The following is a 14,803-nucleotide window of genomic DNA, read 5'->3' as shown; positions in this document are numbered from 1 at the left end:
TTTTTTAACAATGTATACGTGACAGTTTATAATTATCTCTTTTAAATATATTTTTTAAATGTAAATTCAAATAAAACAATAAAGTGATGAGACGTGTTACCTTATAAAATAAGTATAAAAGAAGTTGTAAAAAAAATGTTCACATATCATGGTCCTAAATAAAATAAAATGATGTTTTTCTTTGTTGTTCTAATTTTTTCTCTATAAATATCGAAGTCTTGTCCGTTCTCTTCACATTCTTCTTTCTTCCTCCAAGCCAAAATTTTCTTACGGCTTCACCTTTTCATATTCAGTCATGGAATCGATGCTCTCTCTCTCAGTGCATGGCCGAGAGAAACGAAAAAGAGAAGACACAGAATCGGTATTCATTCAAATTCCCTGTTACTTTTCTCTCTCGTGCTAATTACTAGAGTGACTGTGTCTTTTCACTATACTTTTGATAACAAAATGTCGATTCCCTTGACTCGCTTCATGTGTTTACTATATTATTTGTTTCTGAAATCTGTTAAATACAACACACTCTACATTACTCATTCTCATTTATCAGATGGTAAAGCTTGAACCTTTTGCACTACCCTTTATTCGATTTGCGTCTGCGAGTTCTGGGTTTGAGTTTGTTTTACTGTTTTCGTCTTCCATGATAAGGAAAGGGATCATTTTTGTAATGGGGTATTTTTCTTTCGTTGGATTTTGAATGCAGGCTGATCAAAGAGACAAAAAAGCTATGGAAGGTGCACTCTCAATGGCTATACACCCTCATACCAAGCAGCAGAAGATTACACGTGATGTTCTTCCATTGGCCCGAAGGTGAGTTCAATGTGCACATGTTATTGTTAAAACTTCAAGGGTTTTTGAGTGCATGCATTGTTGAATGTGTTCTTATGATTACGATCTCTTTCTCACTGATTTTTGATTTTTTTTTTTTATTTCCTGTAGTTATCAACTTGAAGCATTGGACAAAGCTATCCGAGAGAATACCATTGTGTACTTGGAGACTGGTTCTGGCAAAACTTTGATAGCAATCATGCTTCTTCGCAGCTATGCGCATCACTTTCGAAAGCCTTCTCCTTTCATTGCAGTGTTCTTGGTTCCCCAAGTTGTGTTGGTCTCTCAAGTATGGCACTCTCTATCTTATGATGCCTTTTGCAAAGTCGAGATTCATTATATTGTGCTGTTTGAGAAGCTATGTAATGGATCAGTACTTTCACTGTGCTTTTTTCTTTTCATTATGTTCTAACTTGTTGCTGTTCACTCGTAATTTAGCAAGCTGAAGCTGTGAAAATGCATACCGATTTGAAAGTGGGTGTGTATTGGGGAGAAAAGGGAGTTGACTTCTGGGATGCAGCGACATGGAAACAAGAAATGGATAAACACGAGGTCTTTTTTTTTTTTTTTTTTTTGCATTCTATCAAAACCGAAAGATTCCTTTCTCTTTTTACCGATCTGCTTTGCTTAATCTTAACCCATCTGTTTGTGCGATGTGTGATATATTCCTATTTTCCCCATTTAAAAAGGTGGCTGAATGTTTATTTCCGTAGTTGTTAGATTTGAATCTTACGATTCATGATTTGAATCTTATGATTCGATGCACTTAAACTACCTACCGATTGTATTATAAGATGGATTTTAAATTACTATGAAACTTACGATACATGGATGAATTTATCTTATATTGTATCATTGATATAAATCACACAACTCAAGGATTTGCTATTAATTATTTGTGTCATACTTTTTCTTTCATCATTTCCAGTGAAAATTTAAAGGTCATACAAGCTTGAATTGTTAAACGGAAAGGATTTGAAGGAGCACTTCTGAATATTTGGTTGTTCAGTAGTTGTCACTAATACATTCGATGCATGCCTATTTAAGTATTAATTTATTGTTTTCATTTTTCTGAAATAAAGATTACATAACTCTTAATCAATATTTTTTTTGCTAAACCTTTGGTTTACATCGATACTTTATAATTACTATATGATATATTTGAAGCAATTTTTTGATAAAAGTTATGTGATTTTTCTACACAACGCCCTCCGTTTGGGTATGTGGTGTTTTTAGCTTCTGAAATTACAATACGTTCTGAGGACAGCACTGAGATACTCCATTTTCTTCATCTACTTTACCGATTGCCATCTGACACAAACTCTTTTTATAATTTCGTCTTATTTGTGACCTTTGTACTGGGTTAAATCTTATAGTATAATGTTATTTTTGCATTCTATCTTTATTATTAAATTTAATGGAAACGAGGACAATTGTTTTCCTTTTTTCTGTTGTTCAATTGCTTGAATATGACACACCTTTGTCAATTGTTACTTTTATTATGATGCTTCCGATTATTAGTTTTTTCTGCATGGATATCAATAATGCTTTTGAATGTGTAGGTGCTTATCATGACTCCTGTAATATTGCTCAACTGTTTGAGGCACAGCTTCCTCAAACTGAATATGATTAAGGTTTTGATAATGGATGAATGCCATCATGCTAGGGGTAGACACCCTTATGCCCGCATCATGACTGTAAGTTTGATATTTTCTCCATGATTTTGTCTCAACTGGGCTGTGTCTTTGAACGTCTTACTAATTTTTTGTATAATAATATATTTGAGTAGTGACTTCTTCATTAACGTGTTGTACCTCCAACCATCATATGCAACTGACCTTAAAGATTCTTTTTTTATTGGGTGATACAATGAGTGTGAAGGATCTGTGGACTGGGGACCGAGGGGAAACTTGAACCCATAAAAGTATTGGGTGAAGTGTGGCTGATTTGTGACACTAAAATATTTTCCATGAATATAAATTGCTGTATATCTTATACTGTGTGTAATTGATCTGGACCCCAAACTATGCAACACGAGATTATAATTAGAATCGGTGACTTTGGCTCAGTAGTATCTTGCTTTTTCAATTATTTTGGTTCTGTAAGATTTGTAATTAATTGTTTGAAGACAATTAGTCAATTACAATCTTGTATGCATCTACATCTTCTAGTTTTTGTTTTTGCTCTGGAATTAGTTTGCTACTTTTTTTATGATTTGATTTCATACAGGAGTTTTATCATCATCAGTTACATTCTGGTAGCTCTGACCTCCCTCGAATTTTTGGTATGACTGCATCCCCAATTAAGACGAAAGGTATACAAGTCAAAAGTTTATGGCTCCTTCAATTTCTAGGTTTTTGTTTTTCTCTAATGATAATTCCCCTTTTGTTTAATCCAGTTGGAAAATCTGAATCATCCTTGTCAGAGAATATTCGGAAACTAATGACTCTAATGCATTCGAAGGTAGTTTTTACTCTTCCTCTTTTGTATGGTTTTTTTTTTTTTTTTTTTTTGTTTTGTTCTTTCTACTCATGATATCATGTTGTATGGGTCTTGTCCTATATCTTCTTGGTATAATTGGATAAACGTTGAAGAAATATAGAGACTACTCGTAAGGCCCCAATTGGCACTTTTATGGCAAGAAATATGCATGAAAGGGATTAAAGTTGTTACCTTACGGGTTATGTTTTTTGGTACTTTATTGTTATTTTTAGTATTTAGGTTCTTAGTTTTAGGATCCAGTTGTGTGTTAACATGCTTAGAGGTAGTGAAACCTATAGCTATGCCAGAACTTTTTTTTTCTTTATTTATTTAAAGAAATGGGACAATGTAGTTAAAATGATTTATTCTAATGTGATTAGTAGTTGTTTGTGTCGATGTGCAAACCCTTTGGTCTTGCTATGTATTATATGCTTTACAAATATTTTGAAATGAAGGTATATACATGTGCAAGTGAAGCTGTCATCACTGAGTTCATACCAACGTCAACACCAAAATTGAAATTTTACGATGAGAATGGAATTCAATTTGTATTATTTGAAGAAATAGCGTCTAAGCTCAAGATGTTAAAAGATCAGGTAAGTACATTTAAAGATATATCAATTTTTGAAATATACTTTCATCATCCTGTATTTAGTTACTGTCACAGTTTCAATTATGTCTAGTGCTACTTTATAAGTTATTTGTTTTTTTGTCAGAGGTTATTAACAATGGATTTTCTGTTTCTCAGCATGAACTCACTCTAGAAAGTTCAGATTTCACTAGATCAGCTGCTGAGTCTGCACAAAAAAGAATAACAAAGATGTTTGATGCTTTGATATTTAGTCTGGGCGAGCTTGGTGTTTGGTTGGCTTTGAAGGTTCAAGCCTATTTCCTGCAGAAACTTTCTGTCTCTCATCTCTCTTTAAGGTTTCATAAATGCTAACTGTTGTTTTTTTTTTTTTTTTTTTGTGGTAGGCTGCTGATTCTTTATCTTCTAGTGAATTTGATTCGTTTTCATGGGGACCCTCTGGGGATAAAGTTGCTAAAAACTTTATTTTGGCGTGTATAGACACACTAAAAAGTTACTTGCAATGTGGTAATGATTCTACAGCCACTGAGAGAAATTGTGAAATCTTAAATATAAATCTTTTGCTTGCATTTCTAGCATTAGTTAATTTTCACACTATGTTTTTTTCTTACTCAGATGCTAAGTGGTCTATTGGTGACAATATTAAATTCGATTTGGAGATGGGGCTGTTGACCTCCAAAGTTTGCTGTCTTATAGACTCTATACTTGATTACAGGTTATAGTTAGAATATTGAATATGTTCCTTTCTTATTGTTTCCATTGTGGTTCTGAAATCATGTAACGTGTTGCCATTATTATGAACGTGCCTCTGGACTCTCCTCCTTATTAGACTGTGTAAGTTTCTTATGAGGTGAGAAGGTGCCTAAGAAAAGATAATGTATTCTACAAATAAATTCAATCTGTACTGGTTTATGCATCAACCGTATAGATAGGGCAACTGAACCTAATGCAACTGTAACTAAGTTTCTTTTAATCATTTCTTTCCTACTAATAATTGTGCTATTACTGATGATGACTGTTTTACAATACTTATTTTTCATTTAATGCTACTTGTCAAAGGTTTGGGAACCACCCTGATTATAGAATATATTTAAGGAAAAGGTATGTTTTGAATGATTTGATTTTGTTCTTAATTGCATAAATATTTTAGAAAAAGGAGGATGAAATTATATTGGATTTCAATAATCTGATTTTGATCTTAGGTTGCTAAATCTACTTGAATCCATATTTTAAATTCAAATTTTAATGAAGTACACATTCAACTGTAAAAAGTATAAGAAAATTTATCACTTACTACTGATTTTGGAACAATGATAAGTTCTAAAATGTTGTGACATCAGGTAGAGTTTGTGATCACTTTGATTTTTAATCTCAAATACGCTGGCTCTGTTTTCTAGAATATAAGCCTGTCATTCTTAGATTAAGATTGGGATGAGTGTTGATAATTTATTCTAACTAGTTATCTACATACTTTTTTGATTGGCTGATTGCATGTAGTCCTGGTGGAATAAGGCAATGGTTGTTTGATTATACGTAGTGATCATTCTAATGTTATTATGATGATTATATTAAATCTATTTGATGGATCTACTACTTTTGCTAAAATTGCAGGGTTTTGAGAGACATGAGATGCATAATTTTTGTTGAAAGGATCATTACCGCCGTTGTACTTGAAGATTTATTCAATACCTTGCTTCCAAAGTACAATAACTGGAAGACTAAATTCATTGCTGGACACAACTTTAGATTGAAAAATCAGTCAAGGAATAAACAGAATGAAATTGTGGAAGAATTTCGAATGGGATTGGTATGTTGCTTTAGGGTTTAACATTCCACTGTATTGTAATAACCAAATGATTGATCTTATCAGTATAAAGTATAAAATTTAATATGCAGGTCAACATCATTGTTGCAACATCAATTCTTGAAGAGGGTATAGATGTTCAAAGTTGCAATGTAGTTATTAGATTTGATCCATCTCCTACAGTGTGCAGTTTCATACAGTCCCGAGGCCGTGCTAGAATGAAAAATTCAGACTACATATTAATGGTTGAGAGGTATTTAATTTTACATTACTCCCCAAGTACCTTTATTACTCTGATGCTTGGTTTAGTTAAGTACAAATTATTAAGCAGCAAGAGGCAAAAATATAGTGGCAAATTATACTTTACTGGTTAACTTTTTCCAAAACCATCCTTTATTTTACTCTAAATTACAGAGGGGATTCAGCTACACGTTCTCGACTTGAGAAATACCTTGCTAGTGTGGATATTATGAGGAAGGAGTCCTTGAGACATTCTTCCCTTCCATGTGACCCTTTTGAAGGTGATGACTTTGATAAGGAAGCTTATCATGTTGCAAGCACTGGAGCCGTTGCAAATCTTAGTTCTAGCATCAGTTTGGTATACTTGTACTGCTCACGCCTCCCTGCAGATGGGTTAGTTAGTTCATTGCTTCCCACATTATCTGGCTTTTCTTCCTTCATTTTAATGAACTTAAGATATACTTTCTTCTTGCATCATTCTGTTTTTGTCTTTGTTTTATCTTGTTCTTTTTCATTTATACCATTAGATTACTCTCTCAGATACTTTAAACCGACTCCAAGGTGGGACAAAGAAACTGGAACGTTGTGTCTTCCAAAGAGCTGTCCTCTACAGCCTATTCGTGTAGTTGGTGACAAAAAACTCTTAAAGAATATTGCATGCCTTGAAGCTTGCAAACAACTTCACAAGATAGGAGCTCTGAATGATAATCTTGTTCCTGATATTGTCATTAAGGCAGCAGAGGTTGAAGAATTTGGTAACTTACATGCCTTTTATTAATTTCTCGTACTATTAGTGTTTTTCTTTATAAATATTGTTTTTGAACATAAACTGTTTGTCCATATAATTCTTTGATCGACTTCACATAAATCTTTGGATGATTTCCTCATCAATCGAATTCTTTCAGGGAATGAACCTTATGATGATATCCAACCAACTTACGTCCCATTTGGATTGGTAAGTTGTGTGTCAACTAACAGTCACACAATATACCACTGTTATTTGATGCAACTCAGTCAAAATTTTAGCTATGATATCTTTGTGGAAGATATTTTTCTTGCTATGAGAATTGAGCTGGATCCAGAAATTGTGTGCTCCCAATTTGATATGGGTTTTGACAGAGGTAGTGTGTCTGTAAAGTTAAAATACAAAGGAACCATTAATCTTTCGCAAGATGAGGTATACTATTGAGTTATCCTTTAATTCTATCCAACTAATTTGCAAGTGGGTTAGCAAAGAGTTTGATTATTTATTGTTTGTTTATTTTTGTTTTCCAGGTTCTTTTGTGTAAAAATTTCCAGGTCACGTTGCTTAGAATTCTCATACATCATGATATGAACGAGTTGCCAATTGGTTTGGACAAAAGCTATCTGCAAGATGATGTTGGTATTGACTATCTTTTGCTTCCAGCTATTGGGAAAGGGGAGAAATCACTTGTTAATTGGTTAGCTATCAATTCTGTAAATGCATCTAAAGTTACGTGCACGTATCATCAACCCCACATTAGGACAAAAAGTGGTCTAGTGTGCACTTGTAAACTACAGAATGCATTGGTTTGCACTTCCCATGCTAGTGGTAAGAATTATTTCTATATCACCACCGGTGTAATGGAATTAGATGGAAACTCGCCTTTGGAACTAAGGGTCGGTGGATTCACAACATACAAAAATTATTATGAACAACAGTAAGTAATTTTTTTAATTATGTTTATTTTCAGGTTACTTTTCGACTAGAGTGTATCATTATTTTTGTTTCCAATTTTCAGTCACGGTATATCATTGCAATTTGAACATCAGCAGCTGCTTAAAGCAAGACACAATTTTCAGGCTAAAAATTATTGTGATGGACTCAAACAGAGTAAAGAACGAGGTTTGATCTGATTTTTCAATTTGTTAATTTTATTCTGTTCCTTGATCTCTACTTTGTGAATGTATACCTGGCATTACATGCCCTCTGATTTTAATTGAAAGGAATCAGGCTTGTTTGTATGCTAATTTCTTCTGAACAGTTTCTTTGGATTAAAACTATGAAAATAGCCTCTACTTGTTTGGGTGTGGCACAAAACTTTAAGCTTCTTACTTGCTATCTCTGTTTTGGCTTGCTTATTTCTGAAACCCAATGCTAATATGAATAAAACTTTGCATCCGCTTCGGTAGTAACTGCCATTAACAATAACTTAGTTATCAATGTCATGAGACCTGAATATTCATTCATGTGAAGAAAAGTTGCGGAAATGTTTAGTGTTAATCTTTAAACACAAAGAATATGCGACCCAAACTAAATCCTTACTTCATGTTTTTCATTGCAGAAGCAAGCAAGGCCTTTGTTGAATTACCTCCTGAACTGTGTTCTATAATCATGTCTCCAATAAAAGATAGTATCATTTATACCTTCTCATTTATTCCATCAATCATGCATCGGATTGAATCATTGCTTGCAGCTTTCAACTTAAAAAAGATGCATTTGGATCATTGCGCGCAGAATGAAACTCAAATAGTGAAGGTGTGTACAATTGCTCACTGTTACAATCTGGTAAACAAATTAGCTTTCAAGTTTTTTTGTATACTTTACACATATACAAGAAGTTGTGTGAAATGATCTACATAAGCATCTTTTGGTTAATTTGTCTTAGTGTTCTTTCATAGTATGGATTCATATTATTACTATTATTATTTTTATTTCATGCAGTTGTCAAATATTTTAAAATTACTTATACCGAAAGATGTCTGTGATTGGCATTGCAGGTGTTAGAGGCAATAACTTCTAAAAGATGCAATGAATCTTTCCATTACGAATCTCTAGAGACTCTTGGAGATTCTTTTCTAAAATATGCTGCGAGTAAGAAACTTTATGAAACCTATGAAAGTGACCATGAAGGTCTGCTAAGTGTTAGAAGGGCAAAGATGATTTCTAACGCTGCACTCTGCAAGTTAGGCTGCAGTTCAGGCCTTCCGGTATTCTCTCTCGCTTTATTTCTCTTTGATATTGTTGTTCCATTTATGAATTAGAATTCTGAATTAGTTTTATTTGCAGGGTTTCATACGAAATGAACCATTTGATCCTCATTCCTGGATAATTCCCGGTGATAAATCTGGGAGTTTTAAAATAGAAGAGTTGATTATCAAAGGGAAACAAATTTATATTTCTGGGAAAAGAAAATTAAAACGAAAGCTTATCGCAGATGTAGTTGAGGCACTAATTGGTGCCTTCCTAAGCACTGGTGGTGAGAAGGCTGCATTGTTGTTCATGGATTGGGTTGGTATTAAAGTGAATTTTAATAAAGTACCCTACGAGAGGCACTTTGACATTCTACCGGAGAAACTGATTAATGTCAGCCATTTAGAATCACAACTGAATTACTCATTCCATGACAGTTCTCTTTTAGTGGAAGCTCTGACCCATGGTTCTTACGTGTTGCCTGAAGTTCGTAGATGTTATCAGGTATTTTCTTAGCTTGCTATTCATCATTGGAACCAGTAGCACAAATTCATTATATAAGAATGAACTTTCTCCAACCCCATATTTACTAGCCTATCTTTTGGTAGGATCTGATAAATAGTAATGAAACACATTGTTCATGATCAATCATTTTTAATTCATATTCTTATTACTTTGTTCCATTTTCTTTATTTGTAAATGATCTACTCCTTGCTCTGCAGAGACTAGAATTTCTTGGAGATTCAGTATTGGATTATCTGATTACTTGGCACTTGTACAAAAAATATCCTGGCATGTCACCTGGGCAGTTAACTGACATGAGATCAGCTTCTGTGAATAACGATTGTTATGCATGGTCTGCCATTAAGCATGGTTTGCACAAACATGTACTCCATACCTCACAAGAACTTCATAAGCATATTTCTATATCACTAAACAGTTTTGATAAGTTGTCTTCATCCTCAACTTTTGGGTACGAGTCAGAGATATCACTTCCTAAGGTTAGTTGTTAAAACTTACTTGATAGACTCATTTGAAGAAGAATTAATTACTACACTAGAGAACTAAACATTGTTGGTATATTTGATGAAAATATTATGCTTCTTCAATGTTACAGTATCTTGCAAACATCATCTTGCTTTATAGCCTTCCCCAGGATCATTAGTTCTTTTGGTATTTGTGACTCATTTCAATGTGTTAACCATTGCAAAGTACATAATGTAGTTTCTTATTGTTTGATAGGTGCTTGGAGACATTATAGAGTCTTTGGCTGGAGCGATTCTAGTTGATTCAGGATACAATAAAGAGGTAGTGTGGGAAAGCATAAGGCCACTTTTGGAACCTCTTGTCACACCAGATACATTGAAGCTCCACCCCATCAGAGAGTTGCAAGAATTGATACAAAAAAGAAATTATAATATTCTACAAAAGGATGTGAAGCGAAAAGATGGCGTGACCACTTATATAATGGAGGTTGAAGCTGATGGAATCATTCATCACTATGAATATCTCGGTCATGCTCTTAAGGACACAGCCAAGAAGATAGTCTACAAGGAAATTTTGAATTCCTTGAAGGAAGAACAGTTATAATAGGATTTGGTACACAAGTTTTGACGGATTAACCGATCATTTTAGGTTGATATGGAAAAAATTGACACCTCTTACACTCGTTTGACACCTTTATTTTCACTTTTCCTTTAAGAAAAACTGTATCAAACGAGCGTAAGTGGTGTTGATCTTTCATTAGTTTTTCAAGGGCTATACTATAATATAATATTCCTCTGTACACGAATTCTCACTGTAAATTTTATTCATATAAAATAAAAACAGTTTAAAATTCAACTCAGTCCAAGCTGTTTATGTGTTGTTCTGTAACTTGTTTTTAAAAGTTTACTGTTAGTAATTATGTTTGTCTTTTCCGAAGAGATGCTGTAACTTAACTCGGTTGGTTTGCTAATTTTTTTATCATTAATTAAAAAATAAAATACTAATAATTTACAAGATTATAATTTCTATAAATATATAAGCATATTATAGCTTATATTATAAAAGCTTAAAAATTAAATGTCAATCATAAATTATGATATAGTAACATATAAAAAAAAATTTCCGCTTTCAAAGTCTACTTCATTCAATTACTTTCGAAGCTTGGTTTCACCTTTTAAGAATTAATGTCCTCTTCGATAGTTTAAAATACATCTAATATTTTATAGTTCTGGTTCAATTTGCCATAGAAATTACTGGAATGATGTTTTAACTAATTATTTACAAAAGTTAATTAGTTTTATTCCCAAAAAATGTTTAAATCTTTAATTTTTCATGAATTAAGCAAAAGTCCACTACATAATAAAGACAAATAAATAGTGATGATAAACATCTTTTGTTTTTGACGTATATTAACAATATATATGATGAATTAATTAGCTAATTAATTTGACATTCTTTATGAAATTGGGCTCTATCAGAACAGTAGTCATAGACGAGATGTTTCTTTGTGACATATTGGTATGCCTTTTGTTGGAGAGGGTTTAATTGGCAATGTTTGTGATCATTCCACCATAAATAAGGAGAATAGCAGAAAAAATTGTTGGTGTTTGGGGTTTTGCAGGCATGAATATTGAAACCTTGAAAGTGAGCAGTGAAGGGTGCTTGCTTCCAGTCAATTCTCTTCCCATTAGATGCCCAAGGTTCACCATTCCATATGCTACCTGTAACGTGCATTTCCTGCCATGGATAACTCACTCCAACCTTCGAGTTGTTCTTAAAAACCCTAATTGGTATTTCATCCACGTAAAACCTAAAAATATTCAACCAAAAACAAATATTAAACAAATATTATAGGAATTCAACAATGGTAAAATTAGCTTACACTATTTGATGTTGGTTCCAAAGAACTCCATATGAATGAAAATCGATTGTGGGATCAAACCAGAGACTATGCCTTTGCTCTCTACCACCTTCATCATTTGCAAAAATATTGGTTTGCAACATATGAGGCTCTCCATTGTTTCCCAAGAATTCAAAGTCGATCTCATCATGTTTTTCTCCCATACGTTTATACACCCTTGAAGTAAGCTACCATATAACACACAAATATATTAAAAAGAATTAGCCTAAAGTTTGAAAAAAAATAAAATTATTGAATTAAGACTATTATATCCATTAATTTTTTAAGTTTGAATTTCAAAAATTTGAAACAAAAATAAATTCTAATCTTGTATTAAAGTTTAAGAACTATACATATTTAACTCTTAACTTAATTATGTAATTATATGTGTTTATAAAAAGAACTCAAAATGGAAAAGGTAAATCAATTAATTCACACATAAAAGGCTGTGACAACTCCTCTGGAGTCCTTGTTGGGTATCTTTATTCTCATTTGAAAGAACCCAGAAGCATAGTCCAATTTTGATCTGAAGCCAGCCCCTATATATTAAAACAGTAGTAAATTTCAGAATTAAACTTTATCACTCTTTTTCATATTTAGTATAAGCTACTATACATGCATATGTGTTTGCTGATAAGACACAAAATGATATGCTACTTGAATAATATTTGAAATTTTTTAGTCATAGAAAAAATAATCAAACACAAACATATATATATATATATATATATATATATAAGAAGGTAGGTTGTCTAAGCAAGACTCTCTCAGATGACATAATACATAATAATCAATAAATATTTACAAAATGACCAATACTAAAATGAAAATAGATAATGATATTTTAACAATTCTTTTTTAATAACATTTTGACAACAGGACTGTATCACTATTTTATTAGTCTGTTTAAATTTATTTTAAAAAAATATTTGAAACTGATGAATTACAAATTATCACGTATGCGTTGTCAAAAAATTGTCTTGTTAAAAAAACTTTTTCCATGAAAATATTGTGTAGCGAAATAGCATATATATTAGGTTTTGCAGAGTTAAAAGAAACGTATAAGAGTTTTACATGCATAAAGTTATAGAAACCTGAAGTTTTATCAATTGAGAGTTGAACTTCTCTGCCATGTTGTAGAAAGAAGACATGGCGGTTTCCCCATACAACCTTGTAGTTCTGTTGGAAACTAACATCAGCAGTTTTTCTGCCATATACTATGGCCAGTGCCACAAACAGAAGAAGGACAAAAGAGAAGCTGCACAAGAGTTTAACAGTTAATAAATTAGCATAAAAGCGAACATAATTAGAAGACAAAATGCACTTACTTTTGTTGTTTGTGCAAATGAAGCATTGTGTGAAACAAAGTACATGTGAAGTTTGTTGTGATTTTGGTTGTAATTTATAGCAATGGTTTTAATGAATCTTAACTACATTTCCATGTCAAGGAAACACTTTGGGTGAGGAAGAAGTGAAAGTGTAAAGTGACAGATACGTTCATTAAAGCAGAACACAAGTTGTGGCTCATAAGCTTGTGAATGTCCTATTTATTCCTTCAACTTGGTCTATTTTCACGTTACTCTTATGCCTTCTGAAAGCTCCCTCTTTGTTTTTGTGCACCACCCCTCTAAAGCTTATCAAAATCTCACTCACTAAACACATACATTCATACAAATCTATATGTTTCGGTAAGGATTTTGTGGACTTTGACACTAAAGCCTTGTTAACTTTAGTGGATTTCGAGGAGAGTAATTGAGAGGATTTGAAAGTAAATTTTTTGTTGTTTATTTGAATAAATTTGAAGGTAAGTGAGAGTAGATTTTCAAATAAAATTTGTGAGAATTAATGTAAAATTTAATTTATGTGACAGATTAAAAAAATTTATTTCCAAGTTCACTCTCATTTACTTCCAAATATATTCAAATAAATAATAAAAATATTTATCATCAAATCCTCTCAGTTACTCTCTCTCAAATCCACTCAAATAAACAAGGCCTAACTTTTCTAACGTGTCCTCCTTGGAGTCTCTACTAGGTATTATACATATATGTACAACTGAGTAGCTGAAGGAATGCGAACGATTCAGACTATCCAGACGTTCGGAAGCAACGAGGAGATGTCAGAAAGGTTAGTGTCTCGATCTCACAAAATCTAAAACACTATGTATAATAGTTAAGAAACAACACATAAATTTATTGTTTCAAAATTTTGAATTGAAAATAATAATTTTTTAAGTCTTGGGTTTAGATTTGAATTGTATTTCTCACATGAATCATATCGCGATATACGTCCTTTAATGTGTTCTAACAATTTCTAGGATCGATATGCGTTAAAAATCTATGAATGAATCTAAACCTTATATAAATAAAAAAAATTTGAATATTATATAAAAAAAACATATAATAAATTTATTTTTTTAAGATTTTAAATTAAAGATATTAATCTATTATGTAAATTGAGTTTAATATAAATTGTATTTCTTTCGTGAGTTCTTCCGATAAATCCTTCAATATGTTTTAACAATTTCTGTGATTGCACTAATCTTTCATGCATAGCTATATCTGGAATTTGAAATCTTGTTTTCTGTTATCTGAATCTTCTACTTAAAAAAGGAAAAAAGAAACTCAAGTTGTCATGCAAACATATCAATACCTTTTTAAACTAGTCTTTTTCATAAGTGCATAAAGCGCTCATACAATGGTTGAATATTTGATACAATAATACGTACTTTTCGATCTTATTATTATTATTATAATTATTATAATAATAATAATAATTATTATTATTATTATTATTTTTAAGACTATAATTGTCAATGATATATTAAATTTTATTTCAATTTTAATGGCTAACATTTGTAAGTCAAAATTCACTATAGCCTTTTTTTCACCTTTTCTTTTCTGTATGACGTTTCCACATGAAATTCTTTTATGTATCAATCGGATTTCTAAATTGTAAAATTAAAAAATATATTTTAAAATACGTTTTCAATCTAAATATGCATTCTAGGTTATATAATCTGAAAGTATATTTAAAATTGTA

The 14,803-nt window shown here is 32.0% G+C and overlaps 2 protein-coding genes across 4 annotated transcripts; one reads left to right on the top strand and one right to left on the bottom strand.

Annotated features, from left to right (window-relative positions):
* Positions 1–257: 257 nt before the first annotated feature.
* Positions 258–10,716, top strand: LOC106758317 (endoribonuclease Dicer homolog 2). 2 transcript variants are annotated; one of them, XM_022779763.1, is made up of 23 exons: positions 258–361; positions 701–807; positions 937–1,114; positions 1,264–1,377; positions 2,388–2,522; positions 3,055–3,139; positions 3,224–3,288; positions 3,762–3,902; positions 4,055–4,183; positions 4,282–4,402; positions 4,511–4,610; positions 5,507–5,702; positions 5,792–5,952; positions 6,114–6,332; positions 6,480–6,694; positions 6,845–7,116; positions 7,215–7,621; positions 7,703–7,806; positions 8,246–8,439; positions 8,682–8,891; positions 8,971–9,378; positions 9,597–9,875; positions 10,117–10,716. In XM_022779763.1, exons 1-23 carry the CDS (start codon positions 296–298, stop codon positions 10,462–10,464), a joined length of 4,254 nt encoding a protein of 1,417 aa, XP_022635484.1. In that variant the 5' UTR covers positions 258–295; the 3' UTR covers positions 10,465–10,716. The 2 variants fall into 2 exon arrangements, with proteins under 2 accessions (XP_022635484.1, XP_022635483.1); XM_022779762.1 differs by having other exon boundaries at positions 8,246–8,469.
* A 538-nt stretch (positions 10,717–11,254) lies between these two features.
* On the bottom strand, positions 11,255–13,149 carry LOC106759024 (xyloglucan endotransglucosylase/hydrolase protein 2). 2 transcript variants are annotated; one of them, XM_014642038.1, is made up of 5 exons: positions 13,090–13,143; positions 12,856–13,019; positions 12,200–12,300; positions 11,744–11,949; positions 11,255–11,671 (listed from the first exon to the last, which is right to left on the bottom strand). In XM_014642038.1, exons 1-5 carry the CDS (start codon positions 13,113–13,115, stop codon positions 11,299–11,301), a joined length of 870 nt encoding a protein of 289 aa, XP_014497524.1. In that variant the 5' UTR covers positions 13,116–13,143; the 3' UTR covers positions 11,255–11,298. The 2 variants fall into 2 exon arrangements, with proteins under 2 accessions (XP_014497524.1, XP_022635239.1); XM_022779518.1 differs by lacking the exon at positions 12,200–12,300 and having other exon boundaries at positions 13,090–13,149.
* Positions 13,150–14,803: the final 1,654 nt, after the last annotated feature.

This window comes from Vigna radiata, chromosome 4, assembly GCF_000741045.1.
Source record: "Vigna radiata var. radiata cultivar VC1973A chromosome 4, Vradiata_ver6, whole genome shotgun sequence".
NCBI classification, from domain to species: Eukaryota; Viridiplantae; Streptophyta; class Magnoliopsida; order Fabales; family Fabaceae; genus Vigna; species Vigna radiata.
Note: the sequence above shows the minus strand (reverse complement) of the source record. Positions and strands in the feature narration are given on the sequence as shown.

What these genes read in the sequence shown, in the direction of transcription:
- LOC106758317 (XM_022779762.1), top strand. Translation starts at nt 296, where the DNA reads ATGGAATCGATGCTCTCTCTCTCAGTGCATGGCCGAGAGAAACGAAAA. An exon ending in TACATATTAATGGTTGAGAG is followed by an intron (nt 5,953 to 6,113) that starts GTATTTAATTTT and finishes TCTAAATTACAG; the next exon opens with AGGGGATTCAGCTACACGTT. An exon ending in AAAAATTATTATGAACAACA is followed by an intron (nt 7,622 to 7,702) that starts GTAAGTAATTTT and finishes TCCAATTTTCAG; the next exon opens with TCACGGTATATCATTGCAAT.
- LOC106759024 (XM_014642038.1), bottom strand. Translation starts at nt 13,115, where the DNA reads ATGCTTCATTTGCACAAACAACAAAA. An exon ending in CATTTGCACAAACAACAAAA is followed by an intron (nt 13,020 to 13,089) that starts GTAAGTGCATTT and finishes ACTCTTGTGCAG; the next exon opens with CTTCTCTTTTGTCCTTCTTC. An exon ending in CTCAATTGATAAAACTTCAG is followed by an intron (nt 12,301 to 12,855) that starts GTTTCTATAACT and finishes TTTAATATATAG; the next exon opens with GGGCTGGCTTCAGATCAAAA.